This window comes from Mesoplodon densirostris, chromosome 7 (assembly GCF_025265405.1).
Source record: "Mesoplodon densirostris isolate mMesDen1 chromosome 7, mMesDen1 primary haplotype, whole genome shotgun sequence".
Classification (NCBI taxonomy): Eukaryota; Metazoa; Chordata; class Mammalia; order Artiodactyla; family Ziphiidae; genus Mesoplodon; species Mesoplodon densirostris.
In genome coordinates, this window is record NC_082667.1 from 14870440 (window position 1) to 14897878 (window position 27439).

Sequence of the window (27439 nt, forward strand, 5' to 3'; positions counted from 1 at the left end):
CAGATCTGGGCCAAACCATCCTGGACAGTGGCCAGTGGGCCAGCTTCTCCCTGTCCACCTGTAGTGCAGGCGGAGCCACTAGGAGCCCTAGTGCAGGAGGAGCGGCCTGGCTCCCAGAAACCAGCTCCATCTCCGAGCCTTCCAGAGCTTCAGCCTCTCTTGATCATCTTATCCCACAGAGACCACAGTCAGGGGTCAGGCCAGGCCTCTGGATTCCTGAGGACAGGGACTTCCTGCACTTACTGGTGGGGAACAACCATGGAGTGAATGGGGCAGCCTGCTTGCCTGAGACAGGATGGGGTCAAGGGATGGTGGGCAGGTCCTCGCTCAGGAGTGGGGGGTGTAGGCTGGCCAGCCCCCAGTGCTTGTCCACCAAGCTCCTCCTTCCCCACCACCCCCCAAGGCCCTCAGAGCAGCACCTGTGGGTGTCAGTATTAGCTGAGCCTAGGCCAAAGCCAGCCCAAGGCTGGGGGAGGGGATGAGACTCCAGGTCAGAATGTGAGGTCTTGGTCTGTGATTTAAGGTGTTGCATGTGGAATCTTGAACTGTACATGTAGTTCCTAGTGGAGAAATCAAGGCTCTGATTATTTTGTTTTTAGTATGAAAATGTGATTTCTTTTCTGTTTGTAACTCATCATAGAAACATTGTGGTGGGAGGAGAGGGGATAGTCTGACTGCTAATGAGGGAAACACCAAAGATCTACATCATTAAAATGATGACATGCCCCTCACCAGTCTCCTCTCTGTTTGTTTCCATGGGGGTTGTGGCGGGGGGGTAGTGATGGGGGGCCGGGGGAGGACATTGAACTGAGCCGCCCTGGTTCTCCCAGGCACTGTTTCTGGTGCTGCTGTCCTCCTAGGTGGGGAGCCCCGTGATGCCTCAGCAGAAGCCGCTCAGGTAAGGGCTGCCACCTCTGCTTCATGCTGCGTCTGTGCCTCCACCTCCTGCTTCCCAGGGGCCTGCTAAGGACTGGAGCAGCCTTCACAGTAACAGGTGGGTAGGAAAGAACAATCTAAGGTTGTTCGTCGTGACTGCTTCCTACCCAGGATGATGGGCCTGGAGTGAAGATGTAACTGGCCAGAGAGCTGGCTCCCCTGCAGTCCTGGGAAAGCACCCATAATGGGTGTCTGGGTTGGCCAGCAGGGAGCTTGGCCTTATCTACAGGCATCCCCCAAAGATGCCATTTGCTGGCTGCTCAGGTTTCCCTTTACTTTGTGTCAGTACAGCGGCTGAGGGGCATGCTGTAGTCATGGGCCTTGGACACTTAGTTTTAAGTCAGTTAGAAAGCGGAAGAAGGATGTTTGACCCTGCTCTCACAGAGGTATACAGGGAAATCAGAGCCACCCCAGGGCTTTTTGCCAGCAACAAGTACTTCTTGAGTAACTTCTGTGTGCTCAACTCTGTCCCAGACACTATGGGGCATACAGAAGTATAGGTTCTGCCCCAGCAGAGGCAAAACCAAAAGATCAAATGGGCAAGCAAATAATACAAAACAGTGTGAAGAGTTATATGGTGAGGAACACTAGAAGTTTTTGGAAAACTATTATATTACAGCACACTCTGGACTAAGACACATCAGCTGTGAGACCTTGGGCAGGCCACTTGCCTTTTCTCTTGCTTCATTTGCTCCCTCTAGGAGGCAAGGCTTGTACTCTGCAACCTCTTAAAGTTACTTCCAGCTCTGTAAGACAAGGCCTCCTTGAAGAGGTGAGGTTTGAGCTACGCATTAAAGGATGGAAAGAGAAGGGCGCCCACTGCAATGTGTGCCCTCCACCCACATACTGCCCGCAGTGGGAGAAAGAATTACGTGGTCCAAGTGTGGGGACTATGAATTTGTTGAATGTAAACCGTGTGCCAAGGATTCAGTGTTTATTATCTCTCAGTCCGTAGCACAGAAACCCTCTGAGGTGGGTACTGGTACATCCAGACCACACAACTAAATGGTGGAGCCAGGGTTTGAACCCAGATGGGACCCTGACGTATTCTGTTACTTTGAAAAGGGGGGTATGAGGAGGCTTTGTGGATGAAGTGACCTAAATTCAGTCCTGCTTGGCCTCGCCTCTGTCCTTACTGGCCAAGGATGAACCCAGCCCCTGCCTGTTGGAGGCCCCTGTCAACACATTGCGTCCCCACACCAACCTCTTTCCTTAGAAAGCCCTTGCTGTGTGGGTAGAGCCTCCCCAGTGGGGCCTTCATGGGCCCCCTTGCATATCATGATGAGGTTATGGGGCCAGCGGGGCAGAGCTCAGCAATCCCACTTGGAGATGAGGAAATGGGTTCAGAGCAGTTCTGTGGACCCAAGATGTCTATGGACCCAGTTGGATCAAAGGTAGAGAGTACAGACTTAAACCAGGTCCCTTGGTTCCTGTCTCAGCTCCCCACGTTCTGGGATTGGGGGAGTCCAAATGCCCTACACCATAGCAGGGATTTTGGAGAAACTGGAGCAGGTTTGCCTGACAGCTTCTGGAAGAATGGAAGGCAGTGGTTGGTGACATTTCTAGTGATAAGTTTCTGTGGCCTCCAGTGGTCTTGCTTGTTTCCCCATCTGACAGTTTTAAGTGTCTGGCCTTCTCCCAGCCTGTGTGCGTGTGCACACACTTTCACCGTCCTAGGAGGACCACCCTCTCCTGGACCCTAAGAAGGATGTGAAAAAGGGAAACCAGTGAGTACAGACTGTCATCTAATTGTCATATGAACCAACCAAGACTTTCCTCATCTGTGAAGTGGGAGCAAGAACAATAGGGCTTTTTCATCCTTTGGTTATGAGAATCATGGGAGACGAGATCGTTCATGTAAAGGACCATGGCTTCTCACGGTAGCCGACTGCCAACTCCAGCCGTCGCCTTGGGGAGCGTTAGGACCCGACCTCTGCCTCGTTGTTCAGCACAGAGGGCTCCACACCAAGAGCCCCAAGGGGCCGCCTCTTGCCTGAGTTCCCGCCCCTTCTCTGGCAGCTCCTGCTGCCTCCTCCACTGGTGCGGCCTCCACCTCCCCCGCACACACAGCCCCCCGCCCAACCCTTGGGGGAGGGTGGAGGAGGGGCGGGACTTGAGTTGTTTTTCCAAGAGAAGAACCCATCCGTCTTAAGGTTAATCGGGTGTTTGCGCTCAGAGAGTTTGGGGTGACAGGCCCGGGCGTTGTGGGAGCGAGTCGGACTTTGACCGGCCCGAGGAAGGGCCGTCTCGGAGGCAGAAACGCCGGAGCCTGGGCAGGCGGAGCAGAGCCGCCAAGGTCAGGGCCGAGGTGGAGCTCTCCGAGGTGCTGAAGCCTCCCTGCTCTCAGTCCGGCGAGCGCCCCAGCGGACCCTCCTGCTCGGTGCAGGCAAGGCCTCAAGTCCCAAGGCTCCGGCCCGCGCGGTTCCCGGACACTTCAAGAGACCAGCAGCTCGCCCTCTGGGGTCTCGTTCCGGGCTCTGCTCCTGGTGACCTTGGGCACTCGGCTTTCCCGCACAGGCATCGGTGAACCTGCCCTCCAGGCCGCGGCTGGATGAGCGGCGCGTCCTTTCCCGGGGCTGGAGAAAGGGTGCGCACCCACTCCCCGGCTTGGAGCGCTGGAGCAGGGAACAGAGCGGCAGGAATGGGGGGCGGGCGGGGTTGTGTGCGATGAGCCGGCTCCTCTCTTCCTGGGGACCGTTGCCTGGCTTCTCTCTCCAGCTCCTTCCCAGGCCCCGACGGCGCCCCTCTTCCGTGGCTGCCCGGTAGCCAATACGCAGCCTCGAGGCTCGAAACTGCCGGCCCTCGGCTCTCTGCCCCGACGGAACCGGGGCGGCAGAGCCTACCCCAGCCACCCATAACCTCCTGTTGGGGTCAAACACTCGCGCCTCCATGGTCCAGCTGCGAGCCGGGCAGTATAAAGAGTGAGGTCCGGGCGGGGCGCGAGACCACCTGCCGGTCCCGGGGGCTTGGTCAGAGCGGAGATGGGAACGCAGCCAGACGGGGCTGCCAGCTCCCTTCCCAGCCCGCGAGGGGGCGCCGCGTCCCCATGACAACGCGGACACCCCACCCCACCCCCAGCCTCCCGGGAGGGCAGCGCCCCCCGCTAAGCAGCACTGGTGACCGTGGACGGTGCCCCCATAGTGCCCGAGTGGAGAACTGCCGGCCGGCTCCAGGGAGGGGCTCACGTAGCTGGGGTCCCCGACGCCCGGGGTGGTGGCCCCCGCGCGTCCCCGTTGGGTGGCCGGTCCGGGGCGGGCGGCGCGGGCCCACCAGGATTGGCTGCTTCCCCGTGACATCACGCGGCTCGGGGAAAAGTGCGAGCGTGAGCGCGAGTCGGAGCCACAGCGCTGGGAGCTGCGGGAGGAGCAGGGGCCGCCCCTGTGCACCCCGTCCCCGCCCCCGGCCCGCGGCCCCGCCGCCCGCCCCACCCGCTGGCCCGCGGGGCCACCTGCCCGTCCAGCCGTCTGTCAGGTGCGAGGGGAACTGGGCGGAGGTGTCTGGTAAGTGACTCCGCGGCAGCGCGGGGGCGGGGGACTCGGTTGGGAGAGAAGGACGCGTGGCTTCTGGACCCTCTGAGGCGCCCCGAGGCGGGCCCGACTGGGCCAGGGCCTCAGGCTCCTTCGGGGGCGAGCTCGGTGCTGGGAGCTCCAGAGGGCCCGGGGGCGAGGGGCCCGCTGGAAGCAAGGCCTGGAGTCGCCCGGAGGCATCTCCGGGTGCGCCTCTGGGAAGGAATGGACTCTCAGTGGGTCTGGGTGGTGGTGGTGTGTGTGTGCCCGCCCACAGCCCGCCAGGAGCCAGGGGCAGCCGTCGGGGGAGGGACCCCGCACTTCTGCCCTCCTCTGGCAGCTCTGCAGGGCGCCGGGCGCTGGAGCCCCAAAGAGCCTTTTTCCCGCCCCTTCTCCCCGCCCCCCAGCCCCCAGCACTGCCAGCCCACTCCAGTCCGTGGAGTCCTCCATCAGCGACCTTGAACTCCGACGGAAAACACCACTGTCCTCTCCTGGTGCCCCTCCCCCCTCCAAGACTCCCCACCTCTGTTGCCCAGGCTCAGAGACTGGGAGGTCCAGCGCCAAGCCCCGAGCCCCAGGGCGGAAGCTTCAGGCGCAATGTTGGTGCCAAATCCCCTGCGCGCTTTCTCCCTCCCCGCAACTCCTGAGTCTCCTCTCCCGCCCCAGGGACAGATCCAGAGACCGCAGCCTTCCCGGAGCCCTAGAGTGAACGCCTAGGAATCGAAGACCCACCCCCACCCCCGGCGTCCAGGGAACACGCTCCCATCGCGTCCGGGAAAGGGGGGCTCCAGGACCCGGGAAAGCACAGTGCCCACGCCCAGAGGCTGCAGGAACTGCGCTCTAGGGAGTTGGGGGAGGGCGGGGCACGGGAGAGCCGGGTCCCCTTCGACAACCACGGAGACATGGAGGAGCCTCCAGATGGGCCCAGTAATAATTCCCAACGAGGCCCGACCAAGCCCAGGGCTTGAGAAACAAGGTGGCCACGCCAGCCGCTGGGGCCGGACTGTGCCTCTTCAGCGGGGTTCAGGGTTAGGAGTGTGGGATGGGGAAGAATTTTACACACGCCTGACCCAAGCCCCGCTGGGCCTCCCCATTATGGAGGTGCTTCCCGCACCCCCCTGCCAGGCAGACTGGGCACCCTTTGGCGATAACTGCGCAGTGGTCACACTGAGCTGAACCTAGCGTCCCGCAAGCCGGGTTGAGAGACTCTAGCAGCAGCCCCTCGACAGAAGTCAGTCCCAGCCTGGGACTCTGCACCGCAGCACTGGGGACGCAGACACCACAGGACTTCCTGCTAAGGCGACGCCCCCAAGGTCAGGAGGTCTGTCGCAGCCCAGATTGTAGCCCGGTCTTGTCGTCCTGCCGGCGACTCTTCCCCATGCACAGGCGGGGCGCCATCTAGACACCGGTTCTTGGCCCAACCTTCTTCCTACTCAGACAGCCGATGTCTGGGCTGAGCCTCCCTACAGGGCCGTTTAGAATGTGGCGGGTCACCCACTGTGGGACCTGCATTTGCTCGTGTACACAAGCTCACAGGTACAGGCACACCCGAACCGTGTGCATCCCCCAGGCCGCAGCACTCCAGGCGCACACACGCATGCACATGCACGTGTCCACACAGCGCGAGCATGCTCACATGCACACGGGCGCACTGGTATCCAGGCGTGGCCCGGCGCGCGCACACACGCACATGCAGACAGCTACTAGCTTCTACTCCAGCTCCCCAGTAATCACACACAAACAGAACTCGCAGTCGCCTTCCCGCCCACACTTTCCTCACCGCGTGAGGGGTGGAACCAGGCGCCCTTAACTTTCCCACCACTGAACCCCGTGCGGAGCCAAAGGCAGCTATGGGGTGAGGCCTGGAGAGGGGGTGGGCCCCAAGTCCCTCCCCTGGGAGGCCCGGCCTGGGACCTCCACTGCTCTCCCAGTCGCCTTGGAGTTGGGGGCGGTGGCGAACAGCGGCCATCCTCTCCAGGTCCGGAGCTGGCACCCAGGGACCGACATTGCCATCTAGCGGTGCGCACACGCCTGGGCGGCGGTTGCTCACCTCCCCAGTTTTCGGGCGGGCCTGCGTCCCAGAGAAACGCTCCAGAGGAGGGTGCAGTCAGAACGTCTGCGTGTGACCCCCCAGGGGTCCAGAAAGATAGTTTGGGTGGGGAACAGGGAGAGTGCCTTGCCGTGTCTTCAGCTGGCAGCTTCCCCCAGAGGGCCCAGAGAGGGACTAAACCCTTGGCCAACTGATTGGAGACTAGCTGTACAGATGGAGACAAGAGGTCTCTTTTCTTCTGGGGAAGCTAAGTGTGGGAGCTGGCAGGGAATGAGAAGGGGCCCTACTCAGGCCTCCCCTGACCCACCCCTAGTGGTGTGGTTTTGAGGAGGGGAGAGCAGAGGCGGGAAATCAACTCTAGAGGAAGTAGCACCTTGCAGTTAAGAAGGTGGCTCCTGGGTTCTAATGGTGCCCCCCCCCCCGCCCCTGCTTACACGCTGGGTGACTTTAGGCAAGTTAATTAACATTATCCTCATCTGTAAGAAGATACTTACTTCAGTAAGATGAGGATACTTACAGCACCTGCCTTTTCAGGCTGCTGTAGGAATTAAACCCGATAATCTGTATAAAAAGCTCAGAGGGATTCCTGACTCATAATTAACACTCAATAAACAAGAGCGATTATGTTTTTCGTATTTGGTACCTCGAGCCCCATTCTGATCTCACTGGCCTGTGTCCTGACCCTGGGAGGCTAGAAGGAGGGTTTCCTTGGGGCTGGCTGACGGGTCACTCCTGCCCACCCTGTGCCTACGGGCAGGTGCCTGGGAAGGACAGCCTCTCCACGCTGGGTGCCTCTGCCCTCCCGCCCCTCCTCAGAGGGTGGTGCCTGAGGTTCCATTTTGGAGTCTCTCAGCACTGAAAAGGGCTGTCAGAGACCCCCCCGCCCCCCAGGAGAGGGCAGTATCTGGTCTTTGCCCTTGATTGCTCTGTGACCTTGGGGGTGGCACCACCCCTCTGTGAGCCTCTCCTGTGAACCAAGGATTTGGGCATGAGAACTGAATCTACCAGGCCAGGAGGCTGGGTCTGCATCTGCGTCTAGTGTCTGCATCTGCATCTGTGATGGTGGCTTGAGGGGACTGAAACCAGGCTTGGAGAGGGGGTGTCACCCTGGCACCTGGCTCCAGCGTCCAGTGCACGTTAATGCTGGAGATGGACTTGACTTGCTGACCCCCACTGCTGCCGGGAGGGAGGCCGCCCCGGGACAGGCATTCTCTCTGTTTTGCAGATGAGAAAGAGAGGAGCAGGAAGGTGAGGTGGCTTGTGCAAGGCCACATGGCTAAGAGCCCGCTGGACGTGGAGCCTGGGCTGTGGGGCGCATGCTCCTTCCTGCACACCCCACTGTCTCTCCTCTGCTTCTCTCACACAGACGCACAGAACTGCATATACGGCGGGGAGCTGTGGGGCTGGCATGGCTGTGATGGGCCCGTGTGCGTGTGTAATGGTGCGCGTGTTGGCGGGTGTGAAGGAGGCTGGGCTGAGCGGCTGCCCTGGCACGGTGCCCTGGGCGTGGGCCTCCCTCACACGCAGGGGAGAGGAAGAGGGGAAGGAGACGTGACGAGGCTCTGGGGAGGAGCCTCGTGCTTGGAGGACCCCAGCCGGGGCGCCGTGGTGTGTACCGGTGGGCCGAGGGATACCCTCAGGGGCTGGCCACAGGCTCCCCTGCTGCAGCCCCTCTCTTCCCTCTGGGACACTCGCTCACCCTTTGGGTTCCCTGTCAGGCCTTGGGGAGGGCACTGGCCCCTGGGAAGCCGTGTGTGTCTTTCCTCAGCTGATGGGCCCTTTAGGCTTCTGGTTCTTCACAGGTCTTAGCCCCTGGCTGCTGACAGACCCCAGCCACGCTTGCACTGCATCCCCATGCCCCGGGGACGGGGGAGGCCTCCGGGAGGGGATGCCACAGTGGCACTTTCCTCCTCCTCCTTCTTGGATTTCTGGTTCCATGTCACCTCTTCTGGTCCTCTGGGAAGACTTCCCCAAGGTGGGATCACTGGCTCTTGTGGCTCTTTGGGCCTCCCTCTACCAGAACCCTTAGCTCTGGGACAGCAACATGAGATCAAGGAGCTGTGGAACCTCGGGCGGTTTATTTAACATCTCCGTGCCTTACTTTCCTCATCTGTTAGTAAAAAATAACAGTATCCGGGACTTTCCTGGTGGTCCAGTGGTTAAGACTCCTTGCTTCCACTGCAGGGGGCTCGGGTTCATTCCCTGGTTGGGGAACTAAGATCCTGCGTGCCGAGCCACATGCCCCCCCACCACCCCACCAAAAAAAAAAAAAAAAAAACAAAACAACACAGTATCTACTTCATAGGTTTGTTATGAGGATGAAAGGAATGAATACTTATAAAAAGTGTAGAAAGTGCCCGGCACTGAGTAGACAATAAATGTGAGCGGGTATATATTCTTGCCTTTGTCCCTAGTGGCTTCTGTAGGGACTGAAGGGCAGGTCCCCGGTAATGTTTGGTTAAGAAATCACCAAACGGGTAAATGAATGAATACCTCTGACCAGAGCCACCTACTGATATCTGGGACCTCTCTTCCCCCCACCCCGCCACCCACACTGGCCTGTCCGTGCCTCACACATGCCTCAGGGCCTTTGCTCATGCCATCGCCCTTGACTAGGCCACTCGCTGCAGCTCTTCCTGTGGCTGCCTCCCCCTCATCATCCAGATCACCTCCTCGGAGAGGCCTTTGCTGATCACCCCTCTGACTCACTCACCATCACCTGCCCTTGTTTTCTTTCCAGCACTTTTTTTTGCTCACATGTTTATATGTCTCCCCTGATAGGGTTGTAAGCTCCGTGAGAGTGGGGGCTGCGTGTGTCTCCTTCACTCTGTAGCCCTGGCATAACCCCAGCTCCTACAACAGTGCTTGTACAAGAGTAGGCCCTCAATAAAGGATGAATGACCGAATACAGGAGGAAGGGATGGGACAGGGTTCTCTAAGGACGGAGTTCTGCAGGGTGATGATGCTCCACCGTCGCCTTGACTCCGGTGTACCCCACCTCACCCCTCTAGTCCACTTCAGCCATTCACCCCTTTCCTCTCTCCTTCCTCCTCCAGACACTGCCCGCCCACTGCTGCTAACCAAAATGGCGAACTTCACACCGGTCAATGGTAGCTTGGCCAACCAGTCTGTGCGCCTGGTCACGTCAACCCATAACCGCTATGAGACCGTGGAGATGGTGTTCATTGCCACGGTGACAGGCTCACTGAGCCTCGTGACTGTCGTGGGCAACATCCTGGTGATGCTCTCCATCAAAGTCAACAGGCAACTGCAGACGGTCAACAACTACTTCCTCTTCAGCCTGGCATGTGCTGATCTCATCATAGGCGCTTTCTCCATGAACCTCTACACCGTGTACATCATCAAGGGCTACTGGCCTCTGGGCGCCGTGGTGTGTGACCTGTGGCTGGCCCTGGACTACGTGGTGAGCAATGCCTCTGTCATGAACCTGCTCATCATCAGCTTTGACCGGTACTTCTGCGTCACCAAGCCCCTCACCTACCCAGCGCGGCGTACCACCAAGATGGCAGGCCTCATGATTGCCGCTGCCTGGGTCCTGTCCTTCGTGCTCTGGGCACCTGCCATCTTGTTCTGGCAGTTTGTGGTGGGCAAGCGGACGGTGCCGGACAATCAGTGCTTCATCCAGTTTTTGTCCAACCCGGCGGTGACCTTCGGCACGGCCATCGCTGCCTTCTACCTGCCTGTGGTCATCATGACGGTGCTGTACGTCCACATCTCCCTGGCCAGTCGGAGCCGAGTTCACAAGCACCGGCCCGAAGGCCCTAAGGAGAAGAAGGCCAAGACCCTGGCCTTCCTCAAGAGCCCCCTGATGAAGCAGAGTGTCAAGAAACCACCCCCAGGAGAAGCTTCTCGGGGGGAGCTGCGCAACGGGAAGCTAGAGGAGGCCCCTCCGCCGGTCCTCCCCCCACCACCACGCCCAGTGGCTGACAAGGACACCTCTAATGAGTCCAGCTCGGGCAGCGCCACGCAGAACACCAAGGAAAGACCACCCACAGAGCTGTCAACCACAGAGGCCACCACGCCCGCCACACCTGCACCTCCCCTGCAGCCACGGACCCTCAATCCGGCCTCCAAATGGTCCAAGATCCAGATTGTGACGAAGCAGACAGGCAACGAGTGTGTGACAGCCATCGAGATTGTGCCTGCCACGCCGGCTGGCATGCGTCCGGCGGCCAATGTGGCCCGTAAGTTTGCCAGCATCGCCCGCAACCAGGTGCGCAAGAAGCGGCAGATGGCAGCCCGGGAGCGCAAGGTGACTCGGACCATCTTTGCCATTCTGCTGGCCTTCATCCTCACCTGGACGCCCTACAATGTCATGGTCCTGGTGAACACCTTCTGCCAGAGCTGCATCCCTGACACCGTGTGGTCCATTGGCTACTGGCTCTGCTACGTCAACAGCACCATCAACCCGGCCTGCTATGCCCTCTGCAACGCCACCTTTAAAAAGACCTTCAGGCACCTGCTGCTATGCCAGTATCGGAACATCGGCACTGCCAGGTAGGCAGGTAGGGGTACCACTGGAGGTGCTGGTGTGTGCGCTGGGGACCACGTGTCAGCTGCTGCCAGGGAGAGATGTGGAGGCACTTCTCAGTGTTCATGTTTCCTGAAGAGAACTGATGTTCCCGAGACCCCGTGAGCCTCAGGAAGAGGCTCTGGCTGGATTCAGAGACCAGGTCTCTGCTCAGGCCGAGGAGGATCAGCCCCAGGAAGTGACCAAACTGGACAGTCTGACCCATCGCTCTTGTCCTGCCTCAGGGAGCTGGGGAGCACTGGCCTATGTGGGCACCTGCCCCACTGTGACCAGCCAGCGTGGCTGAAAGAACGGACATCTGGAGGGAGCAGAACCCAGCGCCCCTCTGGGAGGAGCAAAAGGGCCAATGCTTGGGAAAGGAGGCTCAGGGAGGGAAGGGTCCCCCATCCTGCTGTAATCGGTGCTTTCTGCCCCCCTGTACCCCGCATGTAGGCTCAGCCTCCTCCTCCTGTATCTCTCTCCAGGGGCAGAAGTCTCCCCTTGCTGCAGCTACTCAGCAGGGTTCTGGTTGGGTGGGCGGGTCAGTGGGTGAGCTGGCTGGAGGCCAGGCAGAGGGGGCTCCGAGCACCCCCTACGGCACTACCCTGGCCACGTTCAGGATGGGCTAGCGGGGAGATCAGGGGTTCACTCAGGAACTGGGGCCTGGCCACCTACCTCCCCAGGCTGAGCTGAGTGGCCCCTGTCATTCTGAAGACTTGCCCTCCCTCCCCAAGGAGAGAGCTTGGCTCAGGTCACACACAGTGAAGGTGGGACTGTGGTGAGTGGTATTCACGGCTGGCCTCTGCAGCACGAGGGACGCCCTGGTGGGTCACCAGGGAGAAAACGGGGGTGGACGTGACCCACACACAGGCTTCAGTGACAGTTGGGGCGGGGCTGGTGAGGCAGGCAAGTGACCCCCATCTCTCCTCTCCCAACTGATAGAACCTTCTGGATTGGCAGTGGGCTGGACCAAAAGACCTTTACCTGGGGGAAACTGAGATGGGGGGAATCAGTTCTAGTGAGTCTCCTGGGTTCCCTCCCCCAGCCCTGGCCCCTGGAGAAACAGGACTGAGAGGCTCAGGGGACTTGATGGGGGGGCACCCTTCCAGGGGTCAGTAGGGGGCCCCGGAAGAAATTTCCATAACCGTTTTTTCTCCATGAGCTCTGGGGGGCACTCACCGCCAAGTCTTCAACCCCCTGAAAGCCACTGTTCCCTCCAGCCCTCTCTTTCCTCCATTCTCCCACCTCCAACAAATCACCACAGCAAACTTCCTGGGAAGGGGCTTTTATATATTAAAAGAAAGCTTTTATTGGGGGAAAAAAAAAAGACATTTATTTATTTCTTAGTAATGGCATCATTGGGGGAAGAAGAAAAGTGGGTACAGGGGAATCAAATCCCTTTGGGCGAGGCTCAAGCTGCCCAGAATCCCTTGTGCCTCCCCACTTTGGGCACTTGGGGTGGGTGTGGGCAAGTGAAAGGGAAGAAGCAGGACATGATTGATAAAGCTAACGAGCAGGCAAAAGGCACTGGTGGGTTACATCCTGGGCCGGTAGAGGGAGGGCGTGGGCCAGGCCTCCGAGTAAAGCCAGGGGCTCCTTGGCATCCAGGCCTGGCCGCTAGTCCTTTCCCTTCCCTTTCTTGGCTGTAAAACAAGAAAGAAAGACCGCATTAGCAGGGTTTGGGTGACCCACTGGAGACCCCCTTCCCCCCAACACAGATATTAGAGAAAAGAAAATTCTGCCCCCTGGTGGTTCTCTATCAGCTAGCCTGGAAGCCCGTGGGACAGGACAGCCATTATGATGCTGGACATTCCTCACTCCCCCCAGCTTAGACTTTGGGGATCAGAAAACCTTCAAGTTCCCAGTCTCAGTCCTGGTCCCAGCAGCCCTGGACAACAGCCTCAGTCCCCTCACCTGAGAAGTGGGCAGATTCCACTCTGCCCTGTTGGCCTCCAGGGCTGCTGTGAGTCAGGAATGAAGCTAAGGGAAAGAGGGGGAAGTAAGGACTTTGAAGTCCTTCTCATATAGAAACTGCCCCCACCTGCTGGAAAGATGACAAAGCCAAGCCGTTCCAGTACGATTTCCCTGAATCCCAAGCCAAAGGCTCCAACAGAACAGCTGATTTTGTCCTTACTTGAGCCAGGATTTCAACCTCCCGAGCACCCTCTGAGGGGCCCTCAGTACCGCCCACCTAAGGTGTCTCTACCTACAGGGAAACCCGGTACAGACACGTCAAAATTTCACTGGCCAGGATCCAAAACTTCAGGCTTTACCCACTCCCTTCACAGGTAGGGGCAGCCACCTGTGATGACCCCACCCCTGCCCCCTCTGCTAACCTTTGGCCTTGGCTTTGGTCTTGGGGGTGCAGGGCTTGGTCACACGGATGGTCTCCTGGCACTGGGCATTGTACCGCGCCTTCTTCAGGGTGCCTTGGCGGGCTTTGGTGCCTGTGCCCCCATCACATGCCCCCCAGCTCTCAAACTTGTACTTGCAGTCGGCTGGCGGGAGAGTGCCCGAGTCAGAGCTGGGTGGCCTGTGGCCCACTCCACGGGTCTGTTCAGGTCCCCGTGAGGCTGGGCCCCCTGCCTACCCTCCGCCTGCGCCCCACCTCACCTCCAAACTCCTTCTTCCAGTTACAGGGCACCCGGCACCGGATGCGTTGTGTCTGGGCCCCACAGGTGCCCTCGCGGAAACCCACGCCGCAGTCCTTGCTGCTGGGGGTGCAGGGCCCCCAGATCCACTCCGCGCACTCGCTCCCCGGGCCTCCCTTCTTCACTTTGTCTACAACGCATGGGGAACAGAGCTCAGGACCCGGGCCAGGAGAGACTCACTCGGAGACCCCTTCCTGGAGTCCCGGCCTCGGAACCGAGGCTGCCGGCCTCACCTGCCCGGCTCCAGCCCTCCTTACACCCCCCACCCTCCGTATCACCTTTCTTTTTGGCCACCGCGGAGGTGAGCGCCAGCAGGGCGAGGAGGGCGAGGAGGAGGAAGCCTCGGCGCTGCATCCTGGGGGTAGAGCACGGGTCAGAGTCCCCACTGGGGGCCGCAGGCGTGAACCTCCCACCCCCTTTCCCCAGTTTCCAGGCCCAAAGGGTCGGGCTGCTACTGCGGTGGCGGCGGACTTGGGGGGCTGGCCCCTCGCCGCCAGCCGGGGCGCACAGCGGGAGGAGTCTCCCCAGGGGCCGCCTGGAGCCCGGGACGCAGCTCAGACCCCCACCCCGCCTCCAGCCCCCAGATCGGCAGCGGCCGAGGGGCCGAAGCCGCCGCGCGCCCTCCGGGGCCCCGTACGCTCACTCGCTCGCTGCCCGCGATGCTTCGCTCCCTCCCGCGCCGGGCCCGTCCCGCTCCGGCCGCCGCGGCCCCTTTTGTCTCCAGAACCGGTCTGAGCCGGTCACATGGGCCCCCGCCCCCTCCCCCCCACCGACGAAGGACCTGCCCCGCCCCCTCCCCTCAAACCCGCGCCGCCCCCCGACCCCGGCGTCCCCGCCTCCGCTCCCTCCCCGAGCCCCCCGCGCCTCTACTCCCTCTTCCCGCCGCTCGGCCCCACACCCTCGCCTCGCCTCGCCCGGCCGGTGCCCTCCGCTCTCAGACGCCGGGCTCTCCTGGCGTCCCCAGCCCCAGCCCCGGGTCTCCGTCCTGTCCCGGCACCCCCTGTCCCCAGCCCCCAGTCTCGCGCTCCCTCGGCCCAGACCCCTGTTTGTCGTCCCCGCCCTCTGCCCCCTCCTCGGGGCCGTCCCCTTTCCCCTCTGGACGCCAGCTTCCCTTCATGGCCACGGAGCCTTAGGTGGAGACCAGGAGGGAGCACGGAGCCCCGGGTGTGTCACAGGTCCCGGCGCGGGGCCCGCGTTCGAGCCTGTGTGCGGCTCTGTCCGTCGAGCCCCGGGTGCAGTGCTTAACCCCGTCGAGGCCCCGCTCCGCCTCCCAGGGCCCGCTCGACTCTCAGCGCCCCTTAGATGCTGGGGAAGGAGAGACAGCCCCCGCCTCGGGTCGCTTCACCAGGTCTGCAGTGAGATGCTCTGCTCAGTGTCGGGATGGGGCTCGGACGGGGGACCCCAGAAAAGCGCACGGGTCGGAAGGGCGCGGAGGCCGCTGCGCCTTTCTCCACGCGCAGGTTGGCGGGGCGCGCGGGGGGCGGGGGAGCTGGGGAGGGAGGAGCCCGCAGGCCTGGATTTGGTTAAGATTTAGAGCCGACAGCAGCCGTCTGAGAAGTTCCAGACGCGGCGCGGCAGCGGCTGCAAACGCCCACCCCTTCTGAGCCTGGAGGCTCGGGGATCACCTCATCCGATCCCCTAAACAGCGAAAGCAGTTGAGGCCAGGAGGAGGGGGCTTGCCCCAGGCCATAGGGCGACCGGGCGCAAGAAACCAGGCCTCGCCCCCGCTCCACCTCTTTCACTTTCATTGTTATCTTCCCCGCGGGAAGCGGGAAGCAGGAGGAAATCAGCTCCTCCCCCGGCCACGACCAGCGCGGCAGCCAGGCAGAGGTCAGGTCCCGGGCAGCCCCTCGGACCCCACCCCAAAACGGGAACCAGGATCCCTCGAAATGAGTCTGGGTCTGGGTCGACGGTGTCCAGTCCCCCACCCGGAGGATAACCCAGCAGATCCCACCGCTTCTGGAAGACCTCCCCCACAAAAAAAGAAAAGCGGAAAGGAAAAAAAATCCACTTTACTGAGTCACACCCAGCTGTAAACATGTCACCGTGAAAGCCCCGCCCCCCGCCCCCCAGGCCACACAGTCGGAGGTGAAATGACTGGGTTTGGGAGGAGGGTCACCGGGTAGGTGCTAAGCAGGGCAGCGGGCAGGCAGATGCAGCAGGCTCCGTGTTTCCGGGAAGAAGCCCTGGGGGCGGGGGTGGGGGGGTGGTGTCAGGGCGGGAGAGGGGCCCAAGCTCCCAGGAGCCTCAGAATGAGGGTCCTAAAGGACGCGGAGGCTTAGGAAGCGTCTTCCTGGGGGCTCCCTCACGGGGCCTCAAGGCCCTCTGCCCTCCGGGCTGTGGGCCCTCAACTCCAGGGCACCACTGCAGGGAAGGTGAGGGCCCCCCCAAGCCCCCCACAATGGTCTGCCCAGCCCAGTCCAGTTTCCTGGTCCCCTGTGAGCCTCTGGGTTAGGCTGTGGCCTCAGGGGGCCGGGTGAGACCCCCCACCCCCCACCCTGGCTCCCAGCTCCTCAGAGTCCAGCCCTAGGTCTGGGCAGCTCCTAGTGAGCAGCACAGGGCTCCTTCCCTGGGGCCTGGGTCTCGGGTCCCTCTGTGGCCATCCGACTGGAATGTGGCAGTGAGGTGGGCGAGGAGGGGCTGGTCCCCTGGCGGCCCGTCCCTCCTGCTGCGGGTCGGCCTCACACAGCCGTCTCCTGGTCCTCCCGCTGGATCATCTGGTAGTGCTGCCGGTTCTCCAGGTACGCGGCCAGTTCCGTGTCCTGAGCCCTCTCAGCCCGCTGCCGGGGAGTGTCGCCCTGGATGAGGGGGGGCTGCCATCAACTCAGGGACTTGTCGGCCCCAGCAGGCTTAGAAGACGGGGGCTCTTCCCTCGGTAGCAGCCAACTCTTGCTGGCTCAGGTTCTCGGGGTTTGGACTGTTGGCTGAAGGACAGCTTTGACTCCCCACAGGCGGCCCTCCCCCAGACTCCCCTCTCCCCGGGCTGGAGTTTGGGAAAGGGTTGCTTGTGTTTGCGTGGATTCCCTGCCTGCCCTGCTAGTCTGCTCACCTGCTGGTCTGTCTTCATGAGAGAGGCCCCGGCCTCCACGATGTAGTGGCAGATGGTGCGCTGGCCCAGGGCTGCGGCCTGGTGCAGACAGGTCTCCCCGCTGGGGGAACAGGGGCTGGCTGTGGATCCCATCCAGTCCTCTGAGCCCTCCTGTCTCCCGAAGGCCATCAGAAAGGGCAGGAAGTTCAGGGTCCTGGGGCAAGGGGGGGTGGCCCAGAGGATGACAGATGGGGCCAGAAAGGGTTTATGGGCTCTGACAGGACCAAATGGGAGGGGCTAGATAAAGATGGGGCGGTTTCCAGGGTAACTGGGGTAATGCACTGCCCACATACTCACTTTTCCTCCACAGCATCAAGGATCTCTGTGGGGGCTGGCGAAGGGGGAGGGGGAGGTCAGAGAGGCCTGGCAGCCTCTCCCTCCTCCCAGGGGCCCCAGTGGCACAGCTCACCGTGGTCCAGCAGGTAGCGGACCACTTCCTTGCTGCCGGTGCTGACGGCGTGGTGCAGGAGCGTGCGGCTCTGCTCGTCTCGGTGCATAAGGTCACCCCCGGCTCGGTGCAGCTCCTGGAGCTGGGGGCGGGGGGCAGGGGGCAGAGCAGGGCTGGGGCTCCTCAGGGCCACCCTCCTTCCAGCCACAGAAATGCCCCCCAACTCACACAGGCCCCAGGCTCTCTAGGGGCCTCTGGGGGTCTTTCTGGAGAGCAGGGGAGACACGATGGGCTTCTCTCACCCCAGATGCCCCTGGACACCCCAGGAGCACTGACGACCGAGCCTTGGAGCCTGCGGTTCCTCTTAAGGCTCGATCCTTTCTGAGCACCAGGGACAGGCAGAATGAGCTAGGAAGCTCCTATGCAGGGACACCGATTGTGGGCTGGACAGGGATGGGGGGCAGGGCTGACTGGGACAACCCCACAGAGGCCCAGGCGAAGACAGATGACCACACCTCAACAGATCAGCTCTTGGCCCAGCCCAGAGGCCCCACTCCCCAGGGCCTGAGGGGGCTGCCAAGGGGAAGAAGCCCGAGCCTGGCACTAGTACCTTACAGAAATCGTTCCTCTTGGCAGCCTCGATCAGCTCTTCACCTGCACAGAACACCTGCCTGTTACTCTCTGGTGCTGGACGCCTAGGCATGTGTTGGTGTGTGAACGTACGTCTGAGGCACTATTGTGCAGAGAAGGGGGCCTGTTGGGGCACGTGTCCCAAGGGCTGTGGGCTCACGGCGACTGTGATGTAGCTGTGTTCTTGTGAGGCTGCGTATGGGCTCCACCCCACCCGACCCCACCCCACCGAGCCTCGGTCCTAGGACCAGGGAGGAAGCAGGGGCCCTGCAGGGAGAGGCCTCACCTGTAGGGGGTGCAGCATCCCCTGGCAGTGACCTGCAAGCAGAGCAGGATGAGATGTGGCAGAGCTACGGGTGACATGGCTACAGCACAGGCCCAGCTTGTCGCCCTCCCCAGCCCCAACCGGGGGCGCCCTCTGTCCTTTCAACAGTTTATTGAGTGCCTCCTATGTGTCAAGTGCTGTTCTGGGCACTGGCAATACAGCAGTGAACACGACGGGTGGAGAACTTGCTCTCAGGGAGCTTACATTCTAGTCAGAGAGACAAGTAAACAAATAAATAAGGTATTTTGAAACAGCAGGAAGTGCTACAAAGAATATAGGAGACAGGGTAGTGTGATTGAACAGCAACTTCAGGTGGGGCTCCTGGGAGACTCCTCTGAGGAGGAAACACCCAAGCTGAGATATGAATGGAGGGGCAGCTCTGTGTAGATCGGGGAGGCAAGGACAAGTCCAGAGATGGGCAAACTTGTGCTTTAAAGAACCGAGAAGTGAGTGGGGCTGGACTGTGGTGCTGGAGCAGGGAGGGCACTGGTGGGGTCAGAGACCACCAGGCTCAGGCTGTGTGGGATGAAGTGACCAGGTACAGGGGGAGGGCACATTGACCATAGGGTGAGTGCTGGGGAAGAAGGTTCCAGGCTGTGGGGAGAGAGCAGGAGGCCAGGGGCTCCGTGGTGTGCTCAGACGCGGGCAGGGAGCAGCCAGGGAGGGAGCCCGGGTCTTTGGCCCGCGCAGCAGAGAGGACGGTGGGGTGGAGGGCTGGCAGGCTGGGTTCAGTTTGCTGCCTGTGGGTCAGTGAGGCGGGGCCGGTGGGGACTGCAGGCAGCTGGACGTGCGTCTGGCGCTCAGGGAAGCGGCTGGGGCGGAAGACAGGGCTTGAGGAGCTGCTGGCTTACGGGTGGGATTTAGAGCCAGGGCACTGGCTGAGGCCTGGGACTCACCGGGGCCTGGGTGAGCAGGGCGAGGTGGGGAGAGGGGAAGAGGGGGTTGGGAGGTCGGGTCGGGCAGACGCCCCCAGCAGCTCAGGGTCCAGGATATAAATCTCATCCTGTGCGATCTCGGTCACGTAGTTGAGGTGTTCCTGCGGGTGGGGAGGTCAGGGCCGAGGGTCAGGGCCCTGCAGGGTGGCCGGCGGGGTGGTGAAGGGGCTGCCAGGCCAGGAGACCTGGAGAAGCCTCTGCTGTGAGCAGCAACGCTGACAGGAGGCAGGCGGGCCAGTGGCCCTGCCAGTCCCCTGTCCCCTCCCCCATTCTCCTCTCCTCTCCTGCCACCCAAGCCCAGCCCCTGACCTCCGCACAGCGGGCCCCCCAGCTGGCCAGCCCCTTCCCACTGGTGACCAGGCCTCTGGCCAGAAGTGCCTTTCCTTCCGTGTCTGGATGGATGACAGCTGTGCCGTGAGGGCTGCCCCCACCCCACCCCACCCCACCCCACCCCAACCCGGCGAGCCCTGTCTGGGCACACGGGCTCCCTTCTCCCGTCAGCACCATCCCTGTGCACGGCCCAACCGTGGACACTATGGGACGCAAGGATGGCTGTGCCCGGCTGTGGAGGGTGGCCTAGCAGGACAGGGGACACTGGGGCCCCGGAGCTGGCGGCGGACGGAGCAGGACGGCGAGTGCTCACCTGGGCCCTGTCGATTCTGTAGAAGCGGCTAGCAGTGGTGGCTGTGGGCAGAGAGGTGGCTGAGGAAGGGGGCCCTTGTCCAGGCCTAGGTCTTCTGCCGCCCCACCTAGGACCCCGAAGGGAGGGGGCAGGACATGGCCCGGGACCACCCTGAGCTAGCCCTTCAGGGCCACTCACCATCCAGGAAGCACCAGTTGGGGGAGAGTTTCTGGCACGTCGGAGACTTGGCTCCAGCACCTTCGGGCTCCTGTCGAAACAGATGCCGGGGCTGGGGGCGACCAGAACCCAGGGCAGGAGGGGCAGCCCGGGGAGGCCCCAGACCTCTCCTCACCTGCCGGAGCCTCTCGATGTGGGCGCGGCACAGCTCCAGGTCGCTGTCTCCCGGGACCACCACGGTGCCCAACGGCACGGCTGGAGAACAGAGCGGCCGTCAGCAGCCGGCCGCCCCCCACCGCCCTGCCCTCAGGGGACCCAGCGCTCCTCGGCGCCCCCAGCGCCCCCAGCCCCGTTCGCCACTCACAGGCCTCTTTGAGCTGCTCCTTGTCATAGTGCAAGGCCTCGTAGTCGTGCATGCTGACCCTGCTCACCTGGATCCGCAGCTGCTCCGGCACCGGCTGCTGGCTGCGGGTGGGGCGACCACACAGCACTCGGCGAGGGCTCTGCTGGGCTGCCCGTCCCCGCCAGGCACAGAGCCACGTGCCCCACCCAGCTGCCCCGGGGGACTGTGAGCCTCCTTTCCAGATGGGGATACCGAGGCTGGGGAGGGGCATACTCGCTGTGCAGGGGGGCGGTGCTCCGCCGCTTGGCCTTCTGCACCATGGTGGCCTGGTTGCGCAGGGAGATGCGGATGCGTGAGGCTGCGAGCTTGCAGGGCTCACCATCCACCTGCACTGGGATGGCCTTGGACGTGGTGAGCAGCACCTCTCGGCACTGCGTCAGCCGCTCGCCGTGCCCGCCCACCTGCAGTGCTGCCTGTGGGCGCGAGAGGCTCAGGTCAGGGGCCAGGGGGTGGCAGGACCTCAAGCTCCGCTTTTCCCAGGGATGCTCTGGCCAAAGTGAGAGCGACCCCCCGCCCCGTGGAGAGCAGACGGAGGGTGAGACCTCAGCCAGAGAAGGAGGTGAGGGTCAGCTCTCCTGTCCTGGCCAGTGAAGGAAGTTTAGTGACCGCCCCCCCCTTCCATCTCAGGGCCAGGCTCCCGGGCACTGTGGGGACAGGGCCGGGGCAAGGCAGGGCCGGGGCTCTAGACGGGCCCCGTGCTGGCCCACTCACCAGGGATGTCATGGTAAAGCCAATAACCTCGAGGTAGCCATCATCGTGCCGCTGGGGCTCGAAGTCATGGTGCTCCCCAGGGTGGCCCCAGGGCATGGTGCCCGCACAGTACCTGGAGGGAAGGGCACCACAATGGGCTTCAGAGGACGGGTGTGCAGGACAGAGGCCGCAGGGCCCACACAGAGCCCGTCCCTCCTCACCTGGGGATGTTCAGGAAAACAATGCACTGGGGTTTCAGGTCCTGAATCTTGGGGGTCAGGTCGGTCCCGTCACACTGGAGGCGGGAGCGGCGGAGGGTGTAGAGAGTATACGTACCCAGGTGGTCTCCCTCCCGCTGGGCCTGCCCACCCTGCCTGCCAGCATGGCCCACTCACCACCACGCGGATGTGCTTGGCCAAGTCCTTGGAGCTGCCCATCAGGAAGTCGGAGAAGGCTGTCTGTGGGAGACAGAGGGCGTCACCATCTGGTGACAGGTCATTTCCTTCACCGCTGCCATGCAGGGGTCCTGTGGCCGGGTAGACACAGAACAGGTGGGCATGGGAATGGTGGGGCGTAGCTGGCAGACCCCAGACTCACCCCGGCGTAGAACATCTTATTCCGAAAGCGGCTGTTGAATTTCTCTGGATTGGCCTCTGGGTGGTGACAAGAAATAGGGGACAGTCAGTTGTTCTGAGCCTGCTGGGGCTTCCCAGGCTGGGGTCAAGAGGGACGGTTGAGAACGAATGCCTTTTACTGGGAAGGGCAAGGTCTGGTCCTCTCGGGGACCCCCTCCTGTATCCCTCCCTCCCCAGCCTCCCCAGCAAGTTTGCTAACCTCGAGACTCGTGAAACTCCAGGGTGACGTGGGCATCAAAGCCCAGGCTGAAGTAGTTGTTGAAGACATCCAGCGGCAGCTGGGGAAAGGCCAGGGGCAGGCATGAGGGGCCGGCTCAGTCTCCGCGTGTCCAGGCCTTTCCCACACAGCCACGTCCACCAGACAGCTCTGCCCCCAGCCCACTGGCCTCGGCCCTGCCGTCTGAGCTCCCGGGCTAAGTGCCCCGCGCATGAGGGCACCCTGTGCCCTGCTGGCCCTCTCTTCCCACAGCCCTCCCCGCCGATGGGCCGTGCTCTGCAGGAGCCCCACGAGAGCCGGGACTTGGTTTTGCTCGCTGCTGAGAACAGACGGTGCCCGGCAGTAGCAGGTTCTCAGTAAATATGTGCTGAGTGGCTGAGTGACAGCTACCTCATGAGGTGAGTACCGTTACTCCCTCTTCCCGTGAAGAGGCCGAGATCTGGAGACACCAAGAGTCACCCCGGGTCCCAGGATCCCAGACACCCCCGGCCCCACCCTGGCCGACCCACCCGGTCGGTGGCCCCCTCATCTCGCTCCTCAGGCCCCGCCTCAGGGTTGGGCTCAGCACGGAGGTCCCAGCGGTCCAGCTGCACCACGTTGCCCTCCTCTACGTGGGAGAGGATCTTGGACACGGGCTCATCGGTGTAGCCCTGGGGGGAGGCAGGAACTGAGCCCCTCCGGGGTCTGGGCCTTCCCTGCCGCCCCACCCTCCCCAGCTCCCTGCCCTGTGGGCGCTCACCCCACCCCAGTTGAGGGTGCGGGCCAAGTCGTTGCCGGTGCCCAGGGGCAGGATGGCGACGGGCGGCGGTGGTTTTAAGCGCAGCTGGTCCAGGGTGGAGAGGATCCAGCCGACCTGCAGCAGGCAGAGCACGAGAGGCCAGGTCAGAGCGCGAGGCCAGGGCCAGGCCGGGCCGGGCCGGGCCGGGCCGGGAGGGACAGGAGCACTCACCGTGCCATCGCCCCCGCAGGCCAGGATCCGCAGGTTGTGCACCCGGCGGTACATCTCCAGCCTGGGGTCAGGAGACAGGAACAGGGTCAGGGTCCAAGTGCTGTACCCCGAGCGCCAGGCGAGCCCCTGCCACCATCTCCACGAGAGCCCTGGCAAGTACTTACGCCTCCTTGGGCCCTCCCTGGCTCAGGTCAAAGACTTGCCGGGGATTGAGATACCAGAGGAAGGACTGGATGATCTTGGCGCCCTGTGGGAGACCAGGAGCCGACAGGGACGGGGCGGCGGGGGGCGGGGGGGGAGGCAGTCAGGGGTGGTGGGCTGAGGTGGGGAGAAGCGTGGGGAGAAGGGTGGGAACTGTGGGAACAAGGCCCAGGCAAGGGCGAAGGGTGGAGACAGAATTGGATTTTCTCAGCGTCCCTGGGAAAGAGGAACGGGGCAGAAGCTGCAACAGAACCTGGGAACAGCTGCTGCGGGCAGGGGCGTGAGCTTGACCCCATCCCTCCCCCAAGGCTCTCAGTGGAGAGGGCAGGCTGTGGGTACCTGGTTGCCCCCACTCTTGGGGTTCACGAACACCAGCAGGGGCTTCATGAGGGGGGACGGGGTGGGCCTGATGATGAAGGGTCTCCAGCGGCCCTCCTTGGAGACACAGAGAGCCCGTAAGGCTCTTTCCTGTCCTGGCAGACCCCGCTCCCGTTCTCAGCAGTGCCCCTGGGTGCCCCCTTGAGGATCACACTAGGTCACACCTCACAGTGGGCCTGGCCATAGAGAGGCACCTTGGATCTGAGCTCTCACCCTCCTCAGGGCCGCAGAGCCCAAACTGACCCACTGATGGCCGAGCTGGCAGCATCAGCCCAGGGGGCTCAGCATCCCAAAACACAGGCCCCCCTCTCCTGTTCCCCTCCAGCTGCCCACCTGGTCCCAGGTCTAACCTCAGGCCCTTTCTTGCTCGATTTCCTCTTGAAGGATGCCCTCTTTTTCTTCTTGCTTGCCTTGAGGGTATTCTGCAAGGGAAGCAAGGATGTTGGTGACCAGGTGGGTGGGCCCAGGTGGCCGGCAGACCCTAGGTGTCTGCGGGGGTCAAGGGCGCGGGCAGGACTCACCTGGGGCCTGCGGGCACGGAGGATCCAGGTGGGTGGGATGACCACGGCGGCGTGGACCCCCAGGGAGCACGGCTCCTCGATCTGCTGCAGCATGAAGCAGGACACCTTGCTGTGGTACTAGAGGGGGTGGTTTGGCGTGGCTGAGCCGGACCCAGCTGAGACCTGGGACCCCCAACCCAGCGCAGCCCGGGGGACAGCCTGCAGGTAGGGCGAGCAGCACTCACTGCTTGCTTGCACCAGGAGCAGCTGATGGCCACGATCTCCTTGCTGTGGAAGGTGAACTTCTGCTGGAAGCCCTAGGGCGCACAGGGTGATGAGGGCACCCAGGACCCGGCCTGGAGCAGCAGACCCAGCCCCTTTCTGGTGCCAACCTTTCTCCACCCAGGGCAACGGAGCACGTTTTTTTTACAAATAAAAGAACTGTAAAACGAGTCCCTAGGGTAGGGAGGGAGGCTGAGCCAGGTGCCCACAACTCTCTTTAGTTAATTGCGTGATCTGCTGGAAAGGGGTCCACAGCTAACTCCTGCCTGATTCCAATCCCTCCTTCCTGACCCAGGCCCGCCAGGCCCACCAGTGCACTCTGAAAGTTCTTTATAGTACCGATCACATTCATTCCTGTCCATTCCACACACGTTCCTCGCGGGCCTGCTGTGTGCCCCACACTGCTGGATACTGAGTGGACGGAGGAAAGGGGGACCTCTCAGAGCCTGAACTTACTGAGGGAGCAGACAAGAAGCAGATGATAAATAAGTCAACGAAACCACAACCACTGTGGACTGTGCTCAGGAAGCCCCCTGCAGCCTGTCTGGGAGCCACATCCTCCTCGAGGAGGACAGGGACCCGCTACCCAGCTCGGTGCTTGCCCCCCAGCAGGCCCTAAACATGCATCTGCTGAGTTAATGAGTGAAGAAGTCTATATGCTTCTCAAAGGGCTCACTCACGACTTCAGAGCAGTCCAGAGACACTGCTCTAGAAGGCTTTCCTCCCTGCTGTCCTGCTCTGCCCAGGGACCTGGCTGTTCTGGAACTGACTGGGCACTGCAGCCAGGCTGAGAGAGAGCCCTGACCACGGTCAGTGACGGACGGGCCACACGAGGCTCAGGGGCCGTAGGGCCTGGGGCCAGTGGGCAGCAGGCTGGCCAACTTCCTCGGGCAGGGCCTCACCTTCCCACAGTGCCGACACTTGCCATCCTGGCGTCGCCTGTGTACCCAGTGGTGCCGCACAAAGGTTGGCTGGTGGAGGAGAGAAGCGTCGCTGGAGTAAGTGAGGGGTGGAAGCTTTGAACGTGGCCTGTGCCCCTCAGTGATATCAACAGTGAGGGGCAGGGGCTGCAGGACGCTCCCTGCAGTCCTGTGTGTAAGTGAGAAGGGGCTGGAGACTTCTCCCCGCGGCCCGGAGCCCGGGGCTCAGAGGAGGTACAGAGAGAACTGGGAGGCACGAGAGGTAGGCCGTGCCCTACCCCTTCTGCAGGCAGGGTCAGCCGGGCCTTCCCCTTTGAGACCCTCAGAGCCTCAGCCCTGTACCTCCCTGGGCCCCAGAGCCACCTAGAAGGAGCTGAGCCCCTGGTGACACTCTGAAGACACTGCAGAGAGGTCCACTCAGGAAACCTGGGGCCCTAACTACCCTGGGCACTTACCTCACGGACATTCCTGGAGCCTGATTCACGGAAGGATGGCTTACAGCGAAAATTTATCTGTGAAACGTGAAATGGTCACCAAACCACCAGAACCTCCCTTCGTGGGGTCAGGCATATGGCCACCCCCTTCAGGAGAGTGTCACTCAGAGAGGTATCCTTGCAAGGTAGGGATAGCCCCCAATCATCCTGGGAGCCCTGAGAACGTGAGACACCTCTTCTCAGAAGCCCTCCTGCACCCCCGCTCCTCTCCATTAGCCAGAAGGAATCTTTCCTTCCTCTGCCCAGTGTTCTGGGATGAGGGAGACAGCAAGCTCCGTATCCCCCACTAAAACAGCACCAAGGCTTACCCCTCCTATACCTTTCCTCACCCTCCAGCACTCCCAACTCAGGCACATGCAGGCAACCCAGTCCTTGCTTGCTGACTGGTCCCTGGAGATTGTTAGCTCATTTGTGAAATCCTGGTTTGATTTTCACCTTAGGGGGTGGTGTGGTGGTTCTATAGTGCCTGGGGTTACACTGGTTTCTCTTTTCCTAACTGTCCCTGCTTCAGCCTTAGCAGAATTGTAGGGAAACCTCACACTACGAGTTGGGGGGTAGGGGAAGCAGTCCATGTTAGCCTTGTTCATGCCGTTCCTAGTCCTACAGGATTTCTCTTATGCTGGTCTGGGTTTCTGCTGCCTGGGGAGCCCTGATGGGCCATGGCAGCCCTCCCACCCTCTGCCTGGACCCACCCGCCCAGCATTCCTTCTACCTCTCTTCCTGGAAGCACGCGGCCCAGATGTGCCCCCAACCGCAGACACACCGTGGACAGTGGTCCTCGGGGAAAGGTCTTTACAGTGGCAGCGTGGAGAGGACAGAGCCAGGCTTCAGGGCCGCACAGGACTGGCCCTGACACAGCTGAGTTTCACAGCTTCAGCAAGGCATGGCCCCTTCTAAGTGTTACTTTGGGAACTGATAAAACGGTGTCTCGGTCATCATTTATGACTTCATCTGGTTGAGTAATAGTCTACAAGCCCCACTCTGTGCCAGGCTTGTTCTGGGCAGTGGGGTCACAGTAACAAATAAAGTGGGGGGAGCCAGGATGCACATGCAGGCATCTCAGCTCCAGGGTCCTTGCCTCTTCACCACTACGCACACTGGGGTACCCCCGGCAGGTGATGTTTGTGTAACATGAAAATGCGTGTACAGATACACACGTGTGTGCACTGGGAGGGCTTTAGCACCCAAAGGGGAGGGGCCGGAGAGCCTGAGCAACCACACTCACCTTCTCTAGCTGTTCAATGCAGGGGGTGTGCACCACAATCTTGCACGCTGCGCACTTTCTCCGGGACACTGATTTCTGATGCAGGAAAGAGAGCGCCCCTGAGGCACCAGGTAACTCCACCCAGGATGCTGCCCCAGGGCAGGCAGAGAACTCCTCGCACCTGCCCCGGCACAGCTGCCCACTGTGTGCACCGGGAGGCCCCAGCCCTGGCATCAGGACACAGCCCCATTCCTCTCACCATCCTCGGGCAGCCCACCGCAGGGGTGCTTAGGTGAGAGCCTTGTTTCCGCCTTCCCCTGGAAGGGCAGCCGCCTGTCAGGCCCGCAGGAGCCGGCCTGCAGGCTTCTAGACCTGGCTCCACCACCAGGGGGCAGTGTGCTGCACAGAGCTCACTCACCAGCATCTTGGCTACACAGTACTGCTCTCCAACATAGCAGAAGTCCCCGGACACGTTGGTCTCAAACCAGATGTGCTCCCCATACGTCGCTGACTCCTAGACCACAGGATGAGCACGCTTAGTGCACCCCTGCCCTCCCCGACCAACCCTCCCGCTCCCAATACAAACCTGCTCCAGCTGCCACAATCTACTTTGCTCCATCCTGTTTTCCCTACTGTCCCTTGGCTTTAAGGCTTGGCTCAAACATGGCCACACCAGGTCTGCCCTGACCCCATAGGCCCACGGGCTCTTCTCGCAGCTGCCCATAGT

At 61.8% G+C, this 27439-nt stretch overlaps 3 protein-coding genes across 10 annotated transcripts in view; 1 reads left to right on the plus strand and 2 right to left on the minus strand.

Annotated features, from left to right (window-relative positions):
- The first annotated feature begins 9577 nt into the window (after positions 1 to 9577).
- CHRM4 (cholinergic receptor muscarinic 4) lies at positions 9578 to 11014 on the plus strand. Its single transcript, XM_060104574.1, has one exon. It carries the CDS (start codon positions 9578 to 9580, stop codon positions 11012 to 11014), a length of 1437 nt encoding a protein of 478 aa, XP_059960557.1.
- Positions 11015 to 12307: 1293 nt separating this feature from the next.
- Positions 12308 to 15145, minus strand: MDK (midkine). 3 transcript variants are annotated; one of them, XM_060104309.1, is made up of 6 exons: positions 15020 to 15145; positions 13953 to 14029; positions 13637 to 13804; positions 13360 to 13521; positions 12938 to 13003; positions 12308 to 12666 (listed from the first exon to the last, which is right to left on the minus strand). In XM_060104309.1, exons 2-6 carry the CDS (start codon positions 14026 to 14028, stop codon positions 12641 to 12643), a joined length of 498 nt encoding a protein of 165 aa, XP_059960292.1. In that variant the 5' UTR covers position 14029; positions 15020 to 15145; the 3' UTR covers positions 12308 to 12640. The 3 variants fall into 3 exon arrangements, with proteins under 3 accessions (XP_059960292.1, XP_059960293.1, XP_059960294.1); XM_060104310.1 differs by lacking the exon at positions 15020 to 15145 and adding an exon at positions 14318 to 14397; XM_060104311.1 differs by lacking the exon at positions 12938 to 13003.
- A 523-nt stretch (positions 15146 to 15668) lies between these two features.
- DGKZ (diacylglycerol kinase zeta) overlaps positions 15669 to 27439 on the minus strand; it is a 30224-nt gene continuing 18453 nt past the window's right edge. For 3 of the 6 annotated variants that reach the window (XM_060105493.1, XM_060105491.1, XM_060105489.1), the window contains 28 exons: positions 27131 to 27226; positions 26734 to 26808; positions 25470 to 25526; positions 24997 to 25065; positions 24058 to 24129; positions 23834 to 23950; positions 23663 to 23734; positions 23274 to 23369; positions 22898 to 22980; positions 22734 to 22794; positions 22524 to 22637; positions 22294 to 22434; positions 21767 to 21845; positions 21530 to 21585; positions 21328 to 21390; positions 21154 to 21227; positions 20954 to 21065; positions 20456 to 20655; positions 20204 to 20304; positions 19861 to 20094; positions 19684 to 19724; positions 19002 to 19141; positions 18067 to 18098; positions 17761 to 17804; positions 17172 to 17292; positions 17060 to 17093; positions 16724 to 16823; positions 15669 to 16472 (listed from right to left, as the gene is read on the minus strand). In XM_060105493.1, coding sequence (XP_059961476.1) covers positions 16356 to 16472; positions 16724 to 16823; positions 17060 to 17093; positions 17172 to 17292; positions 17761 to 17804; positions 18067 to 18098; positions 19002 to 19141; positions 19684 to 19724; positions 19861 to 20094; positions 20204 to 20304; positions 20456 to 20655; positions 20954 to 21065; positions 21154 to 21227; positions 21328 to 21390; positions 21530 to 21585; positions 21767 to 21845; positions 22294 to 22434; positions 22524 to 22637; positions 22734 to 22794; positions 22898 to 22980; positions 23274 to 23369; positions 23663 to 23734; positions 23834 to 23950; positions 24058 to 24129; positions 24997 to 25065; positions 25470 to 25526; positions 26734 to 26808; positions 27131 to 27136 — 2511 coding nt within the window. In that variant the 5' untranslated portion in view covers positions 27137 to 27226 and the 3' untranslated portion in view covers positions 15669 to 16355. The remainder of the gene's footprint in view (positions 16473 to 16723; positions 16824 to 17059; positions 17094 to 17171; positions 17293 to 17760; positions 17805 to 18066; positions 18099 to 19001; positions 19142 to 19683; positions 19725 to 19860; positions 20095 to 20203; positions 20305 to 20455; positions 20656 to 20953; positions 21066 to 21153; positions 21228 to 21327; positions 21391 to 21529; positions 21586 to 21766; positions 21846 to 22293; positions 22435 to 22523; positions 22638 to 22733; positions 22795 to 22897; positions 22981 to 23273; positions 23370 to 23662; positions 23735 to 23833; positions 23951 to 24057; positions 24130 to 24996; positions 25066 to 25469; positions 25527 to 26733; positions 26809 to 27130; positions 27227 to 27439) is intronic. The other 3 variants (XM_060105492.1, XM_060105488.1, XM_060105490.1) reach the window with 2 other exon arrangements.

Excerpts from the sequence above, each read along its gene's own strand:
- CHRM4 (XM_060104574.1), top strand. The coding sequence starts at position 9,578 with ATGGCGAACTTCACACCGGTCAATGGTAGCTTGGCCAACCAGTCTGTG.
- MDK (XM_060104309.1), bottom strand. The coding sequence starts at position 14,028 with ATGCAGCGCCGAGGCTTCCTCCTCCTCGCCCTCCTCGCCCTGCTGGCG. Across the intron at positions 13,004-13,359 it reads GACCAAAGCCAAGGCCAAAG|CTTCATTCCTGACTCACAGC; the intron begins GTTAGCAGAGGG and ends TCTTTCCCTTAG. Across the intron at positions 12,667-12,937 it reads GGAATCTGCCCACTTCTCAG|CCAAGAAAGGGAAGGGAAAG; the intron begins GTGAGGGGACTG and ends CTTGTTTTACAG.